General features: G+C 38.1%; 1 protein-coding gene across 1 annotated transcript in view; it reads left to right on the forward strand.

The window, feature by feature from the left end:
* Positions 1-21,281, forward strand: part of LOC141499006 (uncharacterized) — a 67,665-nt gene extending 46,384 nt beyond the window's left edge. Inside the window, exons 3-7 of the mRNA XM_074201986.1 lie at positions 7,978-8,103; positions 17,827-18,013; positions 18,130-18,292; positions 18,450-19,164; positions 20,448-21,281. Of these exons, the coding sequence (XP_074058087.1) occupies positions 7,978-8,103; positions 17,827-18,013; positions 18,130-18,292; positions 18,450-19,164; positions 20,448-20,545 (1,289 nt within the window). The 3' untranslated portion in view covers positions 20,546-21,281. The remainder of the gene's footprint in view (positions 1-7,977; positions 8,104-17,826; positions 18,014-18,129; positions 18,293-18,449; positions 19,165-20,447) is intronic.
* Positions 21,282-21,396: the final 115 nt, after the last annotated feature.

Consider the following 21,396-nt stretch of genomic DNA (forward strand, 5'->3'; position numbering starts at 1 on the left):
TCTATTTAGGGTGGTGGAATTGGAAAGGATGTTTCAAACAGATTCTCTATAATCTTAGCTATAATAGTCTAATGTAGAGCTGGTTCCCAGTCAGAAGTCAAAATATTTTCAACCTCTCTTTACTCTGTCTTCTCAAATTAAAAAATTGACTAACTCAGTTAATTAGCAGAACACTGTGTAGAGATATTCAGTATCCTGGGATTTATATTGTCGCCTTCCTTGGATATTGTGTCCTATGAATTTCTTTTGAATTCTTTTGAATCCCGTCAATTTCTGCCCTTCCTTGTGAGAAAGGGAGAAGGAAAGAGGTAAGTTTTGCAGCAAAAGCTCTCTATTAAAGGATGTCTCTTGATGGGTCCCAGGTACAAGTCAGTTAGGAACACAAAAGAAGAAGGGTGAGGGTGGCTGCTGATCATTTTAAGGATTAATGATTTAGAGTTTTTAAGTGTTCATTTCTAAGGATTTTATCTTGTTCAGATTCTCTAAGATTAATCTTTGTGGATTCTATGATAATTTTTCTATCTGACACACATAACATTTTTCAGAGGGTTAATTTGGAGAAAGTGAGTCATATGTCATCTTGCTGTTCACAAGACTCCCTTTACAACTCTCTAAAAAATATTATTATTCTGAATTTGACCAGCACCAACAAATAGGAACATTATTATAAAGAAAAAATAAGAGGATCCTATATGAAACCAAGAATCTCTGTAGTCTATATTTTTAAAAGTGTATATAATGTAAGTTTCAAAGCTGTTCTGCTTGTCTATGTCTTTCTATGAATTTCCTTCTGTGATTCATTTAAAAATATTTCTTTTTTAACTATCAATCATCTCTTCCTATCACTATTAATAATGCTCTTCTCTTCTCAATCCCCCTCCCCATGAATTTTTAAAATACATTCTCTCCTGTAAAAAGAAGTATAGTCAAGCAATATAATTGCATATATCAGATATATCTGAAAATATCTCATTCTTCATATTTTAATCTATCACCTCAATCAGGAGGTGGATAGTATATTTCATCATCAGTTCTGTGGCGTAATGGTTGATTAATGCAGTGATTTTAATTCTTAAGTCTTTTAGACCTGTTTTTCTTTATGATATTGTAATTATTGTGTAGTTTTTGTGACTACTCACTTTACTCTCCATCAGTTCATTCAGACCTCTTAAATTTCTTTTTATCTATCCTTTTCATAAATTCTCATTGCATAATAATGTTCCTTTACATTTATGTAGCATAATTTGTTCATCCATTTCCTTTGTGGTCACTCCCTTAATTTTCAGTTCTTTTTAATAAAAGAGAAACTACAATTATTATTTTTGTACATATGGGTCCTTTCTTTAATGTTGTTGGGATATTTTTCTTAGTAGTGGTATTGTTGGGTCAAAAGGTATGCACAGTTTAGTGACTGGATAAAATTCCAATTTGTTGGACCAACTTGGAACTCTACCTATAGTAGATTAGTATGCCTACTTTCCTACAGTCCCTCCAATGATCAGTTTTGTCAACTTTGCCAATTTGATATGTTTCAGATGGAACCTCAGAATTGTTTTAATTTATATTTGTGATTTGGAGTACTTTTTCATATAATTATTGATAGCTTGGGCTTCTTCCCTTGAGAATTACCAGTTCATATCCTTTGACCAAATTTCAGTTGGACACTCTAGGATCAACGTATTTTGCTCTTTTAATTGCCAGTTCTAATGAACTTTCTATTGTTCATTCTTCTTGATCTCTCTGCAGCATTTGAGCTGTTGGTCACCCTTTTCCTCCTTACATCCCTTTATGATTTACTGATTTATTTCTCTTGGTTCTCCTCAGTTTCCCTGACTGTTTTGTCATCTATATCATACCCCAATTGTAGGTGTAATTCAGGGCTCTGTCTGGTTTTCTTTCTTTTTTTTCTCTTTCTATACTGTCTTGGTGATCTTATTGGTTTCTATGTTTAATGATTTTCTCTATATAGATGATTCCTATTCTATATATCTAGTCCTAATCTGTTTCCTCAGTAAAAGTAGTACATCACCAAGTGAACATTTAAAACTGAATTTGCTTTATATATCTCAAATTTACTTCAAAACTAATGTAATACTTACTACCACTGACTAAAAAAGCAAGGTAAGTTAGATTTCATTCAATCACACCCAAGTTTTCTTCCCTCAGGTTCTCTAATACCCTTAAGGGGATTGCAGGTGTCTGGGCTCTCTTCAAATAGCTGTAATCCCTACAGATAGTGTTCCTTCAATTGGGATGGCCCCAGCATCTCAGTTCCATTTAATCACTAAGTCATTAACTTTTACATAGAAATGTTTATTTCACAAAGTATAATCACAAATATAAAAATTTAGTTACTCCAAATACATAGGAAACAATGTTTTTCCTTCCCTCCTCTGTACCAATTCAGTCTCTTTGGAAGGAAAAGGGATGAAGTTCATAGCTTAACTCAATTTCCACACATATAATACCAATTCCTAGCCCAAACAACCCATTAGGGTTCTATCCCAGATGCCCTGGCTTCTCAGGATTTGCATGCTGGAGTAGTTGATGACACCATACTGCCCACAATCCTGTCTCTAAATATGTCACAACTTAAACTTCTGGAGAATTATCTCCAACTCTGAGGAGGTCAAACAACACAGAACAGAAACACTTCTTGGTTAATTTCTCAAATCAGTAGTAAAAGAGGGGAAGCAGAAGGAAGCCCCTCTTACTATTTGGTACATAGATCATTATTGTGAACTATAATCTCCACTGGATTCAACAGGAAAGGGTAGGGGGACAAATAGAGCAACTGACTTGGTTTCTCCAGTTTTAAAGACTCAGGTAGTCAACCAAAGGAGGCTTCTCTCACCTATGTGGTAGGTGAAGGCAAAGACCCCTTAAAAGTAACTCTATGCTAAGTGAACTAAGCATGCCAAAACATGCCTGGGTTAAACTAGGACAAGAGAGCTGACTTTAAAACCAGTAAGACCTGAGTTCAAGGACCACCTCTGGCCTATGTAACTATGGGCAAGACTTAACTGAATGATGTAGGAAATTCTTGAAGACTATGAAGAATTCTAGAGAAGGTGCTGACCCACACTGGTAGAAGAAAGTTCCCTTGTTTGGAAGTTCTCTATATCAAAGAAATCACAGGTCAAGGTCCTAGTATTATCTCAGTCTCAGGATACCTTCCAAAGTTACCCCTTTCTCCAATCTCCCTTACACCTATCTAAGTCACTACCACCCATCCAGTCATCCAGGTTGTACCCTCTGAGTTGTCCTTGACTCCTCACTCTCACTTATTCCTGATAGAAAGTGGATTATCATTTCTATACAACTTCTATACAACTTCTCTCCACTCACACAGTGACCAACTTATCTCATTAACTCTGGCCTGTACTAGTACAAAGATCTTCTAATAGAGACTTTCTGTCTTAAGTCTTTCTCTACTCCAACCTATTATGCACACATCTGTCAAAGTGATTTTTCTAAAACATAAGTCTGACATTATCATCAGTCATACCCTATTCCCCTATACACATATGTACCTGGTAACATGCATGCACCTACATTCAATAAACTGCAGTGACTCCCTTTTACCTCTAGAATCAAACACAGATTCTTTTGTTTCTTATTTAAAGCCCTTTACAAAATGGTTCAAATCCAATCTTTCCTGCTGTAATGTATATGAACTCTGGTCTTTATTTCCATGCCATTGGTTAATTCCTTGGAGTATATCTCTCTCCCTCTCAGGATTCAAGGAGGCAAACTCAAAGGATTAAGGTGATTCTAAAACTATCAGCTCAACTCACATTCAGTCGTGAGAGATATCTAATATCATTTAATCAATCAATAGTTTCTCAACATTACTGCTAAATAATTAATATCAATTACCTGCTTCAAAGGACTATTAACCTAAAATATATAGCAAGAATCAAAGTACAAACCCACTTTACCAAATCTGGGTAAAGTCTTCACTTATTCACCAAGTTTACTTTTATTTCAAGAGTGGCATAGCTGATAGATGAGTCATTTCCCTATTTGTAGGACAAGATGTGTTAGCAGCTAGATCAGTTTTCTGCTGGATTTCTTAGATCACTCCTTAGGACTCTTTCCTCCACTAGAGCTGCCAGTGGACTTTCATATGGATTTCAGATCCTAGTCTTTTCAGCCTTTCAAACCTCACAAGGTCATAACATAGTCTGATCCAATTCCAACACTCATTCACTTAACAAGAAAGAATGAAATATACTAAAGATTGGAAAACAGCCTCATTGCATACTCACTCATGGCTTCATTTGAGCTAAGATGAAGGTAACTAGTATTACCTTTCTCATCTCAACCTGGAATCCTTTCCTTGCTCATGAGGAATTGGAACAATACCATTCTAGAAATATTGTTTGTGACTAACAATCTCCATTTTGAAGGATGTTTTGCCAAGGACCCTCATCTACTTCCAATAATTCTGGTTCAGTATCATGGATTTTACTCATTTTCAAATTTTCCTTCAAAATAATCTTCCAAATATGTGAACCTAATACATCATTAGTTAGTTAAGCTTAACTTACCTGACATAGAATGCTGTTGATTGGTTTTGTAGTCTAAATGGATCTGAAAAGTATATAAACTGAATCTGTAAAATGGAAAAAAGGGATAGTTATCAGTGGCTAGTTTCTCATGCTAGTAAATTTCTTTTCCTTTCGGTTTATTTGACTTCCAGTCTTTCAAACTGCCTGATAGGCAAAATACTCCCAACTACAAAAGAGCAACACCCTCCAGGTCTAGAAATTCCACAATAATTACCATCAGAAGAGATGGGCTCAATTTGTATTAGCACCTTTTCTATATGGGCCTGGTAAAGTCTCAACAGTCAATTAAAAGATAGGGAATAAACCATCAGGAAATGGTTACAGAATTCTTGCAAAAATTTTAGAGTAGTACTCCATTCTGCTCTTTCGTAAGAAGGTTCCCCAAGCATCCACTGTGCTGCCAACAGGCAACATCCAATCATCCAGGTTGTAACCTCAGAGTCATCCTTGACTCCTCACTCTCACTCATCCCAGATAGAAAGTGGATTATCATTTCTATACAACTTCTCTCCACTCACACAGTGACCTCTTCATTTAAAGTCGCCAGAAATTTCCAGAAGCAAGACCACCAAATAGGTATGTAATTCCTTTTGAATATACTCCCTGGTTTTGAGCCCTAATTGACTAGTCTCTGGTTATACAATCATATTACTATATCTGGAACTGGAGGGTTGGCTGGAGTTCAGGGTTAGGGCTCATTGTGGATGAAAAAAATCATACAGCTTTCTGATCCCTTTCTGTGACCAGAGTTTAAGGACAAAAGAAAAAACAAGAAGTGGTCATCACTTTGTAAGTAGTGTCCATTGTACATGCCCAATTGGGTGAGGTGTTTAGGGAGTGATTAACAGGGTATACATGATTGAAGTCAGACATATCGCTAGCTTCCAGTCATTGCCACATACTGGACTCAACAGAGACATAGAGGCATATACCAGGAGATGTCTGGTGTCCTCCCCTCACCAGTACACTGCTAAATAGGGTTCACAAGGCCAATGCAAAAGGGAAAATATATTATGTCTCCAAAGGGAAAATGCTTCAAAAGTATAGAAAAAGTTACAATATTTGCTGTACTCAGTGTTCCCCTGCTTCATTACTACTGTGTGGGATAAATTTACCCTAAAAGAAATTCTCAGAAACTAGTTCTGAGCAGAAGAAAGTCTTTACTCTCAAGAGAGAGGGCACACTCAAATCAGAGAGTACACTGAAGCATGGCAAAGCAAGTTTTTATAGATCCTAACCTCAAGTTCCCCCCCGACCCTAACCCCCTTCCATTTCAACCCATTGGTTGGGTTTCAAGGGGTACAATCTATTTGTAGAAAATCTACCCCAGCAACTAACACAAAGAAATGAAATGTTTTTATATTTTCCTCACCAGATGGTGAGGTAACTTAAAAGACTTAGGGATCTTCATTTAACTTCCTAGTTAATGTCATTTACTTCCCAGTTAGCAAAAAACAGTTTTATTGGAAAACAGGTGGCTCTGGGCCTCCTTTGAAATGCAAGGTTTTCTTACCATAAACAGCTTTTAACCCTAAGAGGACTTCACTAGGAATTTTCCTACACACTACTATCAAGATTTTTTTTACTCCTTTTTATTAATCTTTCATAATTGGGGGTTCAAGATTTCCTTTCCTGTTGAGGTTATTTACTTGTCTGAAGCCTGTCCTAGAGGATATTAAAATTTAGTGAAGGCCCTTCTTGAGATAAGAAGCCAAAAAGGAAAGGTTTCCCAAGAAATCTGACTTGCTTTATTTGTGGGAGGATTCCAAACCTGGGATAATGTACTGAGAGATAAATGTCTCCTCTCAATTTGCCAATTGTGAGCTCTCTAAATATAGTAATATGTGACTTGCTAAGGCAAGTTTATCTGGGGAGTTAAATTAAGTCTGTTTTGGGAAAGGTAGATTATTGAGTGCCAAGTCTGGAGTCAGAAAGACTTCATGAGTTCAAACCTAGTCTCAGACACTAGTAGAATGATCATGAGCAAGTCACTCAGTCCTGTTTGTTTCAGTTTCTTCATCTGTAAAATGAAATGGCAACCACTCTGGTATCTTTGACATGAAAACCCCAAGTGAGGTCAATAAGAACTGGGAACAACTGAATAATAAAAAATGTTTTAAAATTTATGGCCTTGGAGGATATGTGTGTAATTGCCTTCTCTTTGACAAAGGTGAATGCACAAAAATTATTTCTTCCCTCTGACATATTGAAAACTATATATATATATATATATATATATATATATATATATATATATATACACACACATACTTTTTTAGAACCCTAATTAGGATTCAGCATTATTTTTCTGAGTTCTGAACATACACTTAAAAATAAAAACCTAGGTTTTAACCTCTGGAATCTCTGTGTGGTGATAGTACAACAACAATTTATCTATCCCAAGAATTCCATGGAATTTTTTTTTGCAATATTATCTTCTGTGGAGTCTGTAGAAATTCAAATTGGCCTGTTTGGTTTGTATCTTTGTCTTCTTATCATTGCATTATCAATGTCCCCAAGTCAGGAATTTTGTCCTCACCTCCAACTCAAAATTGCTGGTTTCTTTCAAGACTTAGCTCAAGAGCTATCTTCTGCAGAAAGTCCTTTCAGATCCCCCTTGCATGTTATTTGCCCAATTACAAGGTATTCTCATTGAGGGCAGGGATTGTTTTGCTTGTCTTTGTATCCCTAGTACAAAGCTTGTCACAAAGGCAACAATAAATGCTTGTTGCTTCCTTGATACTTTGAAAATTCTCAGGAAAATATGAAACATGAAATTCACAGATATTGACTTCAATGAATCTTTAGTAAATGAAATGTATTTTCAAAGGAATATTAAATTTTATTGGAAATTAAAGTAAAAGGAAATGCAATTCTTTTTTTGTTGCCTTGTGTTCAATTAGAATATTGTTTTTGTTAAAATAGAGAATAAAATTTTTTTCTGATTGGAACTTAGAACATTTCTCATTAATTTATGTGAAATTATATTTCTATTTTGGGGAAACTTGAAGGCATAACCTAACATCATTTCACAAGATAGTTTGCTTGATTGGTGTTTGAATTTCTTTCAACAAACTGCTACTTTGTGGGTGTCCTTGCTAGTTTCAAGATCTACTTTTCATTTTCCTGGAGAAGATTAGAAGTAACCATCTGGTTAGCAAATATTCTATTTTATTCTTCACTGATCTGAGGCTTCTTTCAGTTCAAGAAAAGGCAATAGGACAGAAAGCAAGGCAGACAGAATATAAAAAAAACAAATATGAAAACCAAATGTAAAAACCTTAACTTCTGAAATATAAAATTATTACTTTATAAGGAAAGGTCTTTTTGAGCATTCTTCTGGGAATAATGATTCAAGAGACAGGAATCTGCTGACTCTGAAGCTGGTTTCTTTTATTTTCAGGTCTTAGGGAATCAAAAGCTGAGGAAGTGGAGGGAGTTGAGGAGGTGGAAATGGGGGAACGTGGTTGCCATGAGGAATGGAAAAGAATTTGCCAGCAGTTAGGACTCCTGATGTCAGGGTGCTGTGGTAGGAGTTAGTGGCACAGCTTATATTTAGGATGGGATCTGTACAGTGCTAAAATCTGATATTCTTTCCTTCCCTTCTCCCCTAACTTCCCAAGGGGGTGAGTACACTAACTTTTGACAAGGTGCTTCTAGATTTTTACTTTTGTATGTTTTAAAGTTTATTTTGTTTCATAAACTGGAAAACATGATAAAGCTGTCAAGCAATCAAACTAGCAAATGACCTAAGCTGTTGCTCAAACGTAGTGGTAGAGGAGGGGATAAATGAGAATGGTCCTGGAAGAGAGATTTAAAATTGCAGCCCAAGTGAGAGTGCATCGAGTTAAAGGAGAATTTTGATTTATTTTAACAGCTTCCTAGAGCAGAGTTTACAATGCTTTCTCTGGACATCATAAGAGTCAGGAACAATATGGGATCTTAACTGGCAAGATGACTCAAATATCCACCATTACCCAGTCCTAAAGGAAACTACTTCCACAGAGGGGAGGGTGAGCCTTGCAAGCACTTAGAGCCAAAGTCTCATCCTAAGCAGAGGAGTAGGTCATACCACCTCTTCCCCACCCCCCGCCAACCCCCCCCCCCAAGCAATAAACCATGTTCTCTTCAAAACTTCCAGTGATTCTATAATTGCCAAATCTAATGGGCTTTTCTCCATATCCTTGACTTCTCTGCAGTCTCTGATATTGTCAATTATATTCTTCTCCTTTATATTCTTTTCTCTTTAGGTTTTCTGTGATAAAGTTCTCTCCTTGTTCACTTATATTATCTGTCCTTTTCAGTTTCTTTTGCTTGATCTACATACATGGCATGCTTGATAACTATGGGATCCCTCTAAGGTTTTAACCTGGACTCTCTTCTCTTTCTAGATTACTTCAACTTGGTCATCTTATTTACTTCCATGGATTCAACTATCACTTCTATAGAGATGATCTTCAGATCCATTTATCTACTCCTAATTTGTCTTCTGACCACCAGAATTACAACTCCAACTGTTCATCTCAAAATGAATGTCCTGTAGATATCTTAAATACAGCATGTCCACAATTCAATTCATCCTATTTTTCTTATCCTACTTGTTTTATTTGCATTTTATTTTTTCCAGTTATATAAAAATAATTAATGTTTGTTTTTTAAATTTTGAGTTCCAAATTCTCTCCCTTTCCTCCTTATTGAGAAGGTAAGCAATTTGATATAGGTTATACATGTGCAGTCAAACTCATCTTTCCTGTACATTATCCTTCTTTCAGAGGTCCTGTTACTGTCAAGAAAATTACCATTTTTCCAGTCACTCAGGCTTGCAAACTAGGTGTCATCTTTTGACTCCTTACTTTCATACACTATACTCCATTTTTTACTAGTGTTATAGAATCTACCTGCATAAACATCTCTTGAATTTATTCCCTAGAATCCTCTTGAGTGGGATATTCCCTCTTAAGAGTTAATATTCCTAGTGAAGTCCTCTTAGGGTTAAAAATCATTAAAAAAAACCAGACTATTACTCTTAGACTATTCTTAGAAGAAAGAGGGAGAGAGACCTTGTATTCCAAGCCAGGTATCCTCCCAATTGGTGGTGGTGGTGGTGGGGGGAAATAATGGACTATTTCCAAAGAGCCTTGCATTTTTAGTTAGTCACCTATTTGATGATAAAACTATCTTAACTGAGAGAACAGTAAACTGTTCCCATGAGAAAAACCTTGCATTCAAATGAAGTTTATAAGACTCCTCTTGCTTGATGATAAGTAGACTGTTACTTTGATAAGATAATTATTATCCTAAAGGTTATTCTCACCATCTGGATGGTGAGGCAATATTTTATGAAAACTTTTCATCCTTTGTTGCTGGGGTAGATTTTCGCAAGTAGAATGTAATTCTGAAGACTAACGAATGAGCCGCCAGAGAGCGACGATAGGAAGGAGGAGGGGATAGTGTTAGGCCATATAATCTTGCTTGAGTGCCAATTCAGGACAGCTACATGATCTTTACTACCTTTGAGAGTCTTGGAGTGTGCCCTTTTTTCAAGAAAAGCCAAAATAAACTTTCCTTTTTTTGTTCAGAGGAGTTTCTATTTTTTAAGTGGATTTTTATACCACATAGTTTGGTTCCCTGATCAGGAATTAACCCCCTCCTTAAGACTCTCTTGGACACACACAAGCAGGCGCCATGCTGGAAATTGTCAGCTGCTTGTGATTTAGTGCTCAGGCAGATCCCTTGAGGAGCTAGGGAAGAATCCTGAAGAGAGACTTAGCTTGAGCAAAACTGCAAGCCAGAGGATCTCTGGAGGCAGCACTACAAGGAGATAGACCCCACAGGAGAAGACCCAGAGATGGTGGTCCGTAAGTTTGTGTATACAGCCCAGGTGTGACTCTGGGTGACTGAGCCTTGTAACTCCCACATCAGATGAAATCTGTAGATTGATCTGATAAGTGCAAAAAAAAAAAAGGGTAGGGGTAGAAATTCTCCCAGGCAATTAATACAATTTTCAGGGAGAGATTCCAAAGAAATACAAGTGGTTAGAAACTGTAGGGACAAGGCAGAAGGGTCCAGAAGTGCCAGCTGAGAGCTCTAAGGTCTAGACTTAATAATGGGGAAAAAATCCAAAGAAAAAAGGAAAAAGTGCAGAAAATGATAAAATGCTCTTGACTTTTTATCTTCCTTGCTTTTTCGCTATGTTGCCAGAATGTTTTTTCCTCCTTTCCCTCCTCCCTTACCCTGCTTCTTTTCTCTGGCCTGTTTTGTTGTTGTTGTTGTTATTGGTTATATCTCAACCTTGGGAGGGAAACAGGAACAAAGAGGGAATTTATTAAGAAAAAGGACTAATTAATAATAGAGAGAATGGTTTCATGAAGACTTAGTAAAATAAATGTTAAAGGGACCCTATTTTGAAGTTAAAGAGACAATGAAAATTACCAATATGTTAAATAATTAATTTAAGAAAGTTTTGGGAAAGTAAATTCCAGAAAGTCAAGAGCGTCAGGTTAATTCTAAAGATATACTTTGGTTACACAGAAATGCCAGAAAAGGGAAACTAAAAAGTTAATCTTTTACTAGAATGATATGGTAATATTATAGTTTCAGGAGTTTATTAGTATAGATTCTGGTAATGCTAGTTATTACAGAGGGAAATGGAATAAGTAGGGACCTAAGAACAGAAGAGCACCCAAGAAGATTTTGGACCTGCCTTCTTATGAGAAAAGTTATGTGGTTTATTTTATCTGAAGAAGGCAGCAGGTGATATTTCAATCAGGCTGTGAGATTTTTTTTGAGCAGCTCTTTGCCTTCTCAAAAGTTTTACTAGTTAAAATCAAAAGTGTTAAATATTAAATCCTTTGAATGGAAAATGTATTATGGAAAGTGGAATCATATCTGTGGTTTATATAGCTAGTTCAGAACAGTATTAACTATAGTAAAAAAGTTAATGAAAAAGAATAGTGGAACAGAATATAAAGGGAAAATGTAAGTTGTATAGTTGAGTAAAAGGTTCTGAAAGTACTGGGAAGAAAATCAAAGCATAAAGACAATTGGGGTTTTTTTTGAACCATTTGTTAAGTATGGAAATTGGTTAAAGCATGTAGATAGAAGATTTGAGCAGGTTTGATATCGTATAAGTAAAAGAATTGATTTGGGGATTTTGGGAGCCTTGGTGGGTGATTTAAAAATCAATGAGAAAAAAAGGGTAGCATAAAAAGCTAAAAGTTCAAATGGAGATATATGTTTAAATGAGGTTAGGGTAATCTGAAAATTGCATTAAAATGCCACTTTTTGCAATATCTGGCAGTGAATTGATTGGGGAAAGCAATAAACCCAATAAGATGAAAAGTATTATATGAAAGAAATTGCTAGGTAAATGTTAATTTTTTAATTATTTTATTATTGATTATATGTGCTGATCTTTTGTACAAAGTAATTTGAAGATACATATGTAAACCACATTAAGGGGTTTGCGTTAAAAAAAAGGTTTTTTTTTTAATTTTAATGTTTTACGGCTCCAGAATCATACGAGGAAAAAAGAATTAATGGAAATGCTGTAATAGATAGGGACAGAATGCCATGGTGTAGGTTGTGAGTCTACCAAAACTATTGTCAGGATAGACTGTAAGTTATGTGCTTTTAATCAAGCTTTAGAATTACTAAACAAGGGGAATTGGGAAACACCGATTCAAAATATGCTTGGGGTATAGTTCATGTATCTGGAAAAAATCTGGGGTGAGTGAATAATGATGAATAGTAAAGAATTAGTACATATTACTTTAATATATCAAATTGAGGGGAATCTCCAATTCCCAGAACATAAAATGTTCTATTAAGAAATGTTGGGGGGGTGGCTAGGTGGTACAATGGATAGAGCACCGGCCCTGGAGTCAAGAGTACCTGAGTTCAAATTTGGCCTCAGACACTTAATAATTACCTAGCTGGGTGGCCTTGGGCAAGCCACTTAAGCCCATTTGCCTTGTAAAAAAAAAAAAAACTAAAAAAAAAATAAGAAAGGATTTAAGTTATAAGAGCATTGACAAGTTAGAATCACACTGATAAAGATAAAAAGAATTTTCAAAGTTTTTTAGGCTTTAAAAGAAAATGATTTAAGGTTATTTTGAATATGACTTTTGGAATTTAAGAGTATAAAGAAAATCTTGTAATTATAAAAAGGAATTTTTAGCAACAACTGGTCTTAAGAATTTTTCTGTGTTGCAAAATTCTAGGGAGTAAATGGATATACCTGAAATTGAAATATGTACTGAATAATTAGTAAACTTTGTATAAGAACAGATTTAAACAACTTTTTTTTTGAGAATTTAAAATTGTGTTACAATAATGAATAATGAATGAATTGAGGTTTAACCTATCACATTTGTAAAGATTTGTTATGAGAAAACTAGAGAATACCTTGCCAACTGCTTATATCTCTCAAGATCTTTTTGGCCCAGAGTATTTGTGAAAGGCTGTTTTTTTTTCCCCACCTCATGTTTATAAAAGGGAATACCTATGTGCAAGATCTATGTAGCTTATTTATTATCTGTTATTTAAGAAGAAATTATATATGTAAATATAACACTGGCATGGGTAAAAAGTATACATTGGGCTTTTGAAATTATCATATTTATAAGACTAAATTCATGGAAAATCATATTTTCTTTGTTTTTGAAAATAGAAGTATATTTGGAAGAAGAGATAAATAAGCTTATAAAGCACAAATTAGAAGAGGTTTGTGTATAAAAGATAATTATAAGGTTAACTTTAAGAGACCCTGTTGTTTTGTTTTGCTTTAAGAGAATGAGATGTCAGCATGAAAACTTTGTTTCGTGTAGGTTAAGAATTTAATGTTTAAATTTTAAAGAAGTAAAATTGCAGATTTCTTCCCTCACGTTAAATGTAGATTCAGAAGGATAATGAATAAGACATTGGAAGGAATATCTTAACTGCAAGATACCCTTTCCAAAATTGTTGTATAAATGTGAGGGGCTTTGGAAAATGATTAGCAAATTTAAAATTATTGAACCCTAATTAGATGACTTATCAATGAATAAAATGTTGAAGTGTTATCAAACATGTGATCTACCTTTGGAAATATAAACTATTTTACTGTAATGTGGTCAAATCTGAAATTAATGATTGATTGCTTTATGGGGATGAGGGAAATTTTCAAAGGTCATGACCCTCTGGGTTCCCTGAAATTTTTAAATGATGTGTTGGACCTTACTCTAGAACTGTAGGTCCAGGTATAAATGTAATAATGGAAAGATTGTTTTGTGAGATCTAGTTCTTAATGTGTTACACTTATTACTGTTTTTTTAAATTTAGAGACCCTTAAGATATTCTAATAAGTTGAATGAATTCTGAAAAGTAATAATTTGTATTTCAAACATGGCTAATAATTAAACAGGTTTATTATAGAGAATTGTTTGTATAAGAAGTTGATTTCATATATATAGATATCTATAAAACTGGAATTTTTGTGGTTATATGTATATATATATATATATATATATATATAATATATGTATTTATAGTCTCAAATTTGTGGTTGTTTGCTTTGAAGTAAAAGCACCTGAGCAACATGGGAAAGAAAATAATGACAATAATTTGTGATTTTTTTTTTTCTGTGACAATCTCTGGCTAATTGTTTCATGAAAATTCTTAGAATAATCTCCTAGCCAAAGGAGGTATTTATTTATTGTAATACAGCAGGCTAGCCAAGAAGCCTCTAATATACCATCTTTGTCCAGAAATAAAACAGATATTTCAGACAAAGGGATGTGGGTCTGCAGATTAGAAATTAGTACCATCAGAAGGATAGACCTTCTAGTTGAATTGTGAAACATATTTGTGAAGAAGTTGTTTTATTTGTATGTCAAGGAATACTCCAGATGCTGGGGGAACTTGATTGTTTTTTGAATGTTTAGAAAGTCACTTTATTTAATGTATTCTGATGACAGGGACATAAAGAATAAAGTTATATAATCTCAAGATACACTTCTGTGCAGTAGCAGTTTCAAGCTCTATTTTGAGAAGGGAATGTAAGTCAGTTGAGTATATATCTCACTATAGTTTAGTTAAGAAACATTTTGGGAAGAAAGAAGAATTTATTTTAGTTAAGGATACTTGAGTTTTTAAATGACAAGCAAGAGATTAAGGCTAATTGTATGTCACTTGCTGGACACTCTTACAAAGATGGTCATCTAAATGTTATAAGCTCAAGTTAACTCGATAATTTTCAACATATTCATTTGTGAAGTGAAAAATTATGGAAGTTGTATTGTTGTTAAAGTAAAATATGTATATCAATGTGACAGTAAGGCAAAAAAGTGAATTTTAATAGCTTTAGAATTTTATGGTCTAATGATGAAAATATGAATCTGTCTAATAAGATGTTGTGTTAAGAAGTTCCTTTACTAGAAGAGATCTCAACAAGTCATCTGAATTGGGGATTGGAATGGACTCTGCAAATACAGAAAGATATTGAATGTCTCCACGGGAAAAGAGAAAGAAACCAGACAAGTTCATCGTCCTCTATTGTGGTGTCCATGTGTGTATGGGTTGTTTGGTCAGGGTTCCAAGAAGATGGGTCCCAAGTGTTCAGGAAGAGAGAGAATAGAACCTGAGAGGGTATCAAAGATAGTGTGAGAGGACTTCAGATGCCAAATATATATATATATATATATATGTATATATATATACAGATATATATATCTGTATATATATATACATATATATGTATGTATATATGTATATATATTTAGAAAAAAAGAGGGATTGAGTGGGATATTCCCTCAAGAGTCCTCTCAGGGTTAAAAATCATTAAAACAAAAACAGACTATTACTTTTAGACTATTCTTAGAAGAAAAGAGGGAGAGAGACCTTGCATTCCAAGTCAGGCACCCTCCCAATTCTGTTGGGGGAGGGGAATAATGGACTATTTCCATTGAAACCTTCATTCTCAGCCACTTATTTGATGATAATACTATCTTTTTTTTTTTTTAGGTTTTTGCAAGGCAAATGGGGTTAAGTGGTTTGCCCAAGGCCACACAAATAGGTAATTATTAAGTGTCTGAGATCGGATTTGAACTCAGGTACTCCTGACTCCAGGGCCCGTGCTTTATCCACTGTGCCACCTAGCCGCCCCTGATAATACTATCTTAACAGTAGACTTCCCATGAGAAAAAACATTGCATTTCAATGAAGCTCATAAGACTCCTCTTATTTGATAAGTAGACTGTTAATTCAATAAGATAGTTATAATCCTGAAGGTTATTCTCACCATCTGGATGGTGAGGTAATATTTTATGAAAACCTTTCATTCTTTTCTTTGTTGCTGGGATAGATTTTTAAAAGTAGAATGTAACTCTGAAGACTAGAATGAGTTGACAGAGAGGGACGATAGGAAGGAGGAGGGGATAGTGTTAGGCCATATAATCTTGCTTGACTGTCAATTTGGGGCAGCTCCTTGATCTTCACAACCTTTGTGATCCTTGGTGTGTACCCTTTTCTCAAGAAAAGCCAAAATAAACTTTCTTTCTTTTTGCTCAGAAGAGTCTCTATATTTTTTTAAGTGGACTTTTATCCCACACACTCTGACACTACCACAAGCCTTGTAGTCCTCATCACCTCACAAATGAATTATTGTGTTAGCCTTCTAGTCTTCCTGTCACATAGGTGTCTCTCCTCACTCCAGTTCATTCTCTATTGGGCTGCTAATGTCATCTTCCTAAAATGCAGGGTTGACTATGTCAGGTGCACCCCCATACATTCAATAAACTCCATTTGCTTTTCATCACTTCCAAAATTACACATAAAAATCCTTTTTCCAGTACTCAATCCTAGTATTTTCCCCTCTGAGATTCTAATTTACCCCGAACATATCTTGTTTATACATAGTTGTCTCTCTTCTTTTAGAGATGTCACCCTGATAGCAGGGACTAAATTTTTTGGGGGTATTTTTTGCCTTTTTTTGAATCCCCCATACCCAGCACTGTGCTTACTTAGCACACAATAGACTCTTAAATGCTCATTGCCAGAATCTATCTATAAGTATTCATTAAAAACATATATGAGTTAGGCACTATGATGTTATTTACAATATAAAGACAAAGAGTAAGGCCTACTCCTTAAAGGGCTTATGTGATATTTGGGAAACAATCTGAAAGCCTAAAGATAAAAACCAAAAAGTATGCAAAGTCAAAACAAGTTAAGTTGTGTGTGTGAGAGATGTCATGATGTACAGGTGGAATGGGGGGTGGGAATCAAGGAAGACCTTTTATAAGTTGAACTTTAAAATCTTAAGACTGTCTGGAGCTACCTTTTGTTCATGTCAACTTGTAGCAACTCTGGATTAAGATTGTAAAGCTTCCTGAGGCCAGAGATTGTATTTTGCCCTTTCACTTTGTATCCCCATCACTGACTGACACACATGTTTAACAAAGGTTTATTTTTTTTTTAAATGGAGGGAGAAGTAGATAGTCTTGCAATCCCTGGATCTTGTCCTTTGTTATTGAAAACTGGGTAGCTAGATGGTGAAGTGGATAGAACATTCCCTTGGAGTCAGGAGGACAGGAGTTCGAATCCTACCTCAGGCTCTATCTATCTGTGTGACTTTAGGCAAGTCACTTTACCCTGATTGTCTGGCATTCAGGGCCATCTTGAGTTGTCCTGATTCATATCTGGCCACTAGACCCAAATGGCTTTGGAGGAGAAAGTGAGGCTAGTGACTTAGCACAGCATACCCTCACTCGAATTCAGTCTATAGATTTGTCATGGTATCACCTCCCTGATGACACGGTCTTCTTCAAGGATGAAGGATAAACATTACTGAAGATCAAAATGACACCATTGCGTTAGAGATGAATATTGGACTGTCACTGATCAGACCTATGTGAGCTTGGAAGGTTCTATGACAGGCCTGGCAAAACTAGTCCATGTGAACATCCTCTAAACTTATGTATGTCATCTTTCCTTTGAGTTGCTTCAATTCTGCCTTGTTTATAGAGCATAGCTCTCTCTCTGATGAGGGCACGCCATGTTGGGCAGAACTGTGCCAGTATCTTCCATACTGGACCTTCAGGGCGTCCCAGTATTCTTTTTCCTGACCCCTTTTTGAGTGCTTGCCTTGTTTGAATCCTCCCTAACAAGTCTTTTTGCAATTGTACATTTGACAGTTGAACAAACCCGGGAGTCCATCAGAATTGTGAAATGGTATGGCCGATATCTTTTGATTCCTGCGTAAATGGGATTTCAGCGAGGCTGAGTTGCACAGAATTGTGGGGCTCACTCTTCCAAAGTCGTCACAACTTAGTGACCACAACCGGTGATGGCTCAGCCTTGTCACCCCCAATGTCTGGCCAAGCTCTGAGGACTACAACACCTGCTTTAGCTCATGGCCGCTGGAACACATTGCTCTTATGCACTCACTCCACAAGCTTGGGGTAGACGCTCCCCTCCCCAAGTCCCCCATGGCTTGAGACCCCCTCGCCCCTCCTTACCCTCAACCTGCTTAGCCCCGCTACCCAAAGGTTTAAGTGTGCACGTGAGGGCTTTTTAGAGCCACAGGTGAGTTGGCTCAGGTGGAAGTAAAGGAGACAACAATCCCTAAAGGGGCTCCGCCGCGGCGCTGGCACCGGATGCCAGGCCTGTGCAGCCCGGCTCTCTCAGGGGTCACCTGTGTGGATGCCGGCATGGGGAGCTTGATGGGGAGCCGCATGGAGGCAAGAGAGAAGGGCAGCTGTCGGGGGCGGAGGGGCGGGGCGGGACGGGGCGGCGACCCTCCTGCGCAGGCGCAGGCCACAAAGACGCGTCAGTGCCGTCCGGCTCAGGGGCGGGGCCACGGGATCCATGGAGACGGGGAGGGCGGAGCCTTTGTAGGTCTTTCCCGTGAGCCTCAGCACGCGAAGCTACAGAAAAGCAGGGCTGGGTGCAAAAACATTCCATCTCAGGGGGGCCAGAAAAGCCCAAGCCCACCCTAAATCCCCTCCCCTCCCCCCCGCCCCCTTTCCCGCCCCCATCCTGGTCTGGCTACCCGCGCAGCCTCAGAAGGCACCAGAAGCCCGGAGCTGCCCCCCGCCGACCGGCTGCGGGTGCTTCTCCTTCGCATGCGCAGTCCGTCGTCGAGCCCGGCTGCCGCGCAGCGACGGGGCGTCGGCCTTCCCACTCTTTCCCGGATGTTCCCCTCTTTCCGGCTGTTCCCTTCCGGGTCGCTCCCGGCTTCCGGCTGTGGCTGATCCCGCCCGTCCCGGTCCCGGTCCCGGTCCAGGCCCCGGCCGCTCCGAGCTCTGCTCACCCTCGGCCGCCGCCCCGCCCCGCGCCCCCTCCTCCTGCGTGCGTCCCGCTTTCTCCATTCCCACCTCCGACCCCGCGACCCTCGCTCCGAGTTGGAGGTCTCCGAAGCGCGGCCCTTCCCGGCGGAGCGAGCGAACCGCGAAACGGGGAGCCGTGGCCCAGCTGCCCCGGGCGGAGCCGGCGCCCCGCGCTCTGCCTCAGCCGGAGCCGCCGCCCTCGCCGCTGCTCCGGCCTCGGAGGGCCCCGGGGCGGCCGGTGCCGGTGCCGGTGCCGGTGACCGTTCACTTCCCCGAAGACCGCTGTGAGTGTCCGGGCGGGGCCGCCGGGCGCCCCTCCCCCCAGCCCTCTGGGCCGCCTCCTCGCCCCCCACCCCCGGCGGCTCTAGAAGGGGAGCCCAGCCCGGGACCCCGGGGGAGGCCTTCGGTGTCCGGGGGGGAACTGGCCCCGGCCCCGTGGGGAGGCTCCAGTGCTCTTTGGGCCCCTCGGCCGAAAGGGTGAGGCTTGTGCTTGCCCCTCACCTCCCCGGCGCTGGGAGTCTCCGAGTGCTCACAGGGGTCGTTACTTAGCGGAGTAGAGGAAATCGGAACCTAAAATTCGGCGTGGTACCCCCTTGTTCAACGTTGTGTCTAAGACAAAAGGAAAACACATTCTTGTTATGATTTTAAGTTAAGGATTTTCACTTGTCATTTTACTTTTCCCCCAAGCCAATCATTTTTCCTAAATGTGTGTGTGTATATATGTATATATATACATATATATGCATATATGTATATATATATCTGTATATGGTTTTTGCAAGTCAATGGGGTTAATTGGCTTGCCCAAGGCCACGAAGCTAGGTAATTATTAAATGTCTGAAGTCGGATTTGAACTCAGGTCCTCCTGCCTCCAGGGTCGGTGCTCTATCCACTGCCCCTCCTAAATATATTTTTAAAACTTTATTTAGGGTAATGGATTAAGTGACTTGCCCGAGGTCACACAGCTAGTGTCTGAGGCTGTATTTGAACTCAAGTACTCTTGACTCCAGGGCCCGACCGCCTAACTGTTCCAATTTTTTTTTTAAAGAGGAATTGAGGGGCAGCTAGGTGGCGCAGTGGATAGAGCACCGACCCTGGAGTCAGGTGCACCTGAGTTCAAATGTGATCTCAAGACACTAGCTGTGTGGCCTTGGGCAAGCCACTTAACCCCATTGCCTTGCAAAAACCTAAAAATAAAGAAGAGTTGGAATTGATAATTTTTGTTTTAAGATCTTTAATTACCCAAGGATGCTCTTTCTCATTTTATTAGTTGACATTTTGAATACAATTGATCCATATCCTGGATCTGTTTCCCAAAGCTCTGTCAGGCTTTTGGCTTGATAGAAGAGCAGGGAGCTTCTTCTCTCCTTTGGAGAAACTGCTACCTTAGGGGATTTTCTGGGAACTTGGAATGGGCTGTACTAATAATATACCTTCATTATAATAGAATAGTGGAATCAGCCAGCCTTCTTGGATTTTTTTTTTTTGTACTTGATTGCCCATTGACTGGGTAATTCATTTTCTTAATGTTACCTCAGTAATGGAATATCTCTTGAACCCTTCTTAGCTTTGAACTCCTGGACTGGACTGAGAGGTAAGTTGAAATTTGGCTCAGGTACTATGTACAGAGGAAAGACCCCTGAATTTAGAATTCAAATGACCTAGATTCAACTTCTCTCACTCCTCTTTCAATTGAGGGAATTGTACTAAATTTATTTCAATTTAATAAGCATTTATTAAGTGCTTATTGTACCAGACACTTAACCTTTAGAAGCTTGTCTTTTTTGGAGTTCAGGGAGGGATGAACAAAGTGTAAATAAAATGCAAAAAAGTAATTTCTGTGGAGAAGGGAAGGCACAGGTCTAATCTGAAGGCTTTCAGAGGCCCCGATGAAAGAATAGAGAAGAGTGGGATAGGGACTCCATAGCGATGAAGTTGAACATGGACAAGAACAAGGAAGATGAACAGGGAAGGGAGCTTTGGCCTAGGAATCGTATAATCACTGTATTCTAAATGGAACCATAGGGGCATAGATAATCACTTCAAAGGAAAAAATTAAAGATGATTTGCCAATCAGGTCCTGAGAAAGAGCTCGAGGATGGGGGGGATGGTAGACTATAGGAATGTAGTCCAGTCCTGCATACTGTCATGGCAAGAGTTGTTGGTGTCTTGGAATCAGAATCATTTTATAGGAGAGATGCATATTGAATGTATTAGCCAACAAGTCAACTCTCTCTCAAACCTGATGCTAATGTTGAGGCCCCTTCCAGCTGCAAATCCTATGATGTAGGATTTGCTGTAGATGACTTTAGAATATTTTGTGATTGCTGACACAGATTCAGAAAAAAAGCATATATAGTTACATATTATATTACATTACATACAATAATTACATTATATATAATTACATATTATATATAATTACAACCAAGGTATGTTAGTTGATAGAAATTATTTTTAAAGAAATTATTTATCTGAATTTAAATCTAATAACATTTATAGATAGTATGGAATTT

Source organism: Macrotis lagotis, chromosome X (assembly GCF_037893015.1).
Source record: "Macrotis lagotis isolate mMagLag1 chromosome X, bilby.v1.9.chrom.fasta, whole genome shotgun sequence".
NCBI lineage: Eukaryota > Metazoa > Chordata > Mammalia > Peramelemorphia > Peramelidae > Macrotis > Macrotis lagotis.